Genomic DNA, 2,982 nt, shown 5'->3' with positions numbered 1-2,982 from the left:
TGCCGCTGGGGAAGTCAGAAATGGAGAAGGATTTGGGGGTCATTGTAGACCACAAACTGAAAGGTAGTTTGCAGTGCCAGGCTGCTGTAAACAAAGCTAGCAGGGTCTTGTCCTGTATTAAGAAGGGGATGTATTGCAGGGACAAGTCTATAATTTTGCCACTTTATAGATCATTGGTTCGACCTCATCTGGAGTACGCGGTCCAGTTCTGGTCACCAGTACTAAGAAAAGATGTCCTTGAGTTGGAAAAAGTCCAGCGAAGGGCAACCAAACTAATTAGGGGTATGGAGGACCAGAGCTACGAGACGAGGCTACTAAATTTAAACATGTTCACATTAGAGGTGAGGAGATTAAGGGGGGATATGATTTCCATGTACAAAATGTTTAATGGTGGTAGCAACATTAGCGATAAACTGTTTAAAATTAACTCCGTTACAAAAACTAGAGGCCATCACCTAAAATTGGTGGAAAAAAAATTCCAGCACAAGGTGCGAAGGGGGTTCTTCACCGTAAGATGGGTCTGGAACTCACTGCCACAGACAGTGATTTCAGCAAAGAATGTGGAATTGTTCAAGAAACTTTTGGACGATTTCTTAAGGGACCGTAATATACAGGGGTACAGGTAATATACAGGGGTACGGGTAACATACAGGGGTACAGGTACTCCTAGAATGAGATCCTAATAGGTTGGACTTGATGGACTAATGTATTTATTCAACCTCAAATACTATGTAACTATGAGACCCGGGTACGCCATCTACCGTCCGGAGACCAGGGGGACCCGGGTACCCCATCTACCGTCCGGAGACGTCTGGAAACCAGCGGGACCCGGGTACGCCATCTACCGTCCGGAGACGTCTGGAAACCAGCGGGACCCGGGTACGCCATCTACCCTCCGGAGACGTCTGGAAACCAGCGGGACCCGGGTACGCCATCTACCCTCCGGAGACGTCTGGAAACCAGCGGGACCCGGGTACACCATCTACCCTCCGGAGACGTCTGGAAACCAGCGGGACCCGGGTACACCATCTACCGTCCGGAGACGTCTGGCCACAAGTGGTCTTCAGGGAAGAATTGCGGCCAAAAAGCCACAACAAGACTCAGCGACTCAACTATGCAGGAAAACATGGGAACTGGGGGGCAGAAAAATGTCACAATGTGAAATATTTGTCTGTCGCTGGAGGCAGTTTGTTCGGGGGAGGGGCTGGAGAGCGGTACAATAATGAGAGTCTGCACCAACTGTGAAGCATGATGGAGGTTCCCGGCAAGTCTGGGGCGGCATTTCTGCCAATGGAGTTGGAGGGAGATTTGGTCGGGATCAATGCTGAGAAATACAAGCAGATTATGCCGAACCATTGGGGGGGGGAGTTTGATTGACCCAAAATGTATTCTGTAGCAGGACACCCACCCCCAACATACACCCAATGTCATTAAGAAGAACATAGAGTCCTGGAAGTGATGGTGGGGCCCCCACAGGGCCCGGATCTCGCCATCATGGAGTCTGCCTGGGATTACATGAAGAGACAAAAGGATTTGAGGATATATAATCTTTAAATTGTTCAATCCGATCATTTTTGTGCGTTCCTTCGCATGGTATACATTAACGGGGGCGTGTCCTCTGAATACGTTGCGCTTGCAATGATAAGCCCCTCCCATTTCAGGTGTGGAATATATCTGTGTTCCATCCAATAGGAAATTTGTCATCTGGAGGGAAATCATTCGATGGAATACCGGATACATTGTATCAAGACGTAATGAAACGGTGTGATCTGATTGGCTGGAGGGGTCACGCAGACACTTCGTCACGTGTTTCCTGTTGAGAGCCATGTCTCCGCAGTGTCAGAGCTTCTTCCGGGGTTCTGCCTGTCTTCTCGTAGCCCCTCCTCCTGCTTCTAAAATGATTTCCGTGCTGTGATTGGGTACTGCTGACAGGCACCGCCCTCTACTCAACCGTCCGTGCACAACCCTGGATGAGAGGGTGGGGGCGTGGCGGAGAAGCTGCAGGAGGGTGTAGTGGGCGGAAGACACAGGAAGCTCCACCCCTTGAAGGTGACGTAGTTCCTCCTCGGTCGCTAATCAGCGCATGCGCAGCCTCCCATCTCTCTTTTCTCTCGAGCCGCCATCATGGGTCGCATGCACGCTCCGGGGTAAGCGAGGGACCGGGGCCCTGAGGGGGCCGGGGGTGAGAACGGGGGAGCCGCGGTGTGTGTAAGGGGAGTCCGATGTCGGAGACTGCTTATGTGAGAGATGAGGGCGGCCGTGTGAGGAGAACCCGGAGTGTCTGAGCGCCGCCCGTGTGTGAGGGGAGCCGGCTGAGGCCTGCACACTGTCCGGTCCTCCCATTCACTCCGATCATCACAGGACGGGCCCGATTGTATCTATCACGGGGGGTGTCCCCCATATGGCGGGGGGGAGGGTGCCCCCAGTATACAGCACATGGTAGACGTGTCCCCCATATATAGCACATGGTAGGTTTCCCCTCCCCCTTCATCTCTCGGCAATTATTTATATCACAATTCTACAGAAATAATTCCCCCGGATTCTTATCAGTTACCATGGAAACCTCCAAAGAAGAGCCCCATTCCCGATATACATGTGTCCTGTATACAGATCAGACAGGGGGGGGGGTCTGTACTGTTCATCTGACCCCCGGGGCCCCCACACAGGAAGATTCCTCATCATTGTACATATCCCAGAGGAGCCGGCTGTGTCAGGGGCCCCGGGATCTTCCAGGGAGCAGATCTGGTCATGTGTCGGCAGGAAGGTTTCCTATTGGTTGGGAGGACGGCGGTCATGTACACAGATCTGTAGACCGGGCTCATAGGAAACGTCCGCCATCAGATCTGTGTCTGAGTTCTCACCAATGTGATCCGTCTTCCTGATCCTCCATGACCCCCCCCCCTTACAGTGTCCTCTGCACCCCATGTTGTCAGGGGGTCCTCTATGGACTGACAGTCTAACGGCAGCAAGTAGGGGGTAAAC

General features: G+C 52.4%; 1 protein-coding gene across 1 annotated transcript in view; it reads left to right on the top strand.

The window, feature by feature from the left end:
- Nucleotides 1-2,056: 2,056 nt before the first annotated feature.
- Nucleotides 2,057-2,982, top strand: part of RPS13 (ribosomal protein S13) — a 3,138-nt gene continuing 2,212 nt past the window's right edge. The window contains exon 1 of the mRNA XM_018572802.1: nucleotides 2,057-2,147. Coding sequence (XP_018428304.1) covers nucleotides 2,125-2,147 — 23 coding nt within the window. The 5' untranslated portion in view covers nucleotides 2,057-2,124. The remainder of the gene's footprint in view (nucleotides 2,148-2,982) is intronic.

This window comes from Nanorana parkeri, unplaced genomic scaffold, assembly GCF_000935625.1.
Source record: "Nanorana parkeri isolate BGI_ZX_2015 unplaced genomic scaffold, ASM93562v1 scaffold2136, whole genome shotgun sequence".
Lineage (NCBI taxonomy): Eukaryota > Metazoa > Chordata > Amphibia > Anura > Dicroglossidae > Nanorana > Nanorana parkeri.
Note: the sequence above shows the minus strand (reverse complement) of the source record. Positions and strands in the feature narration are given on the sequence as shown.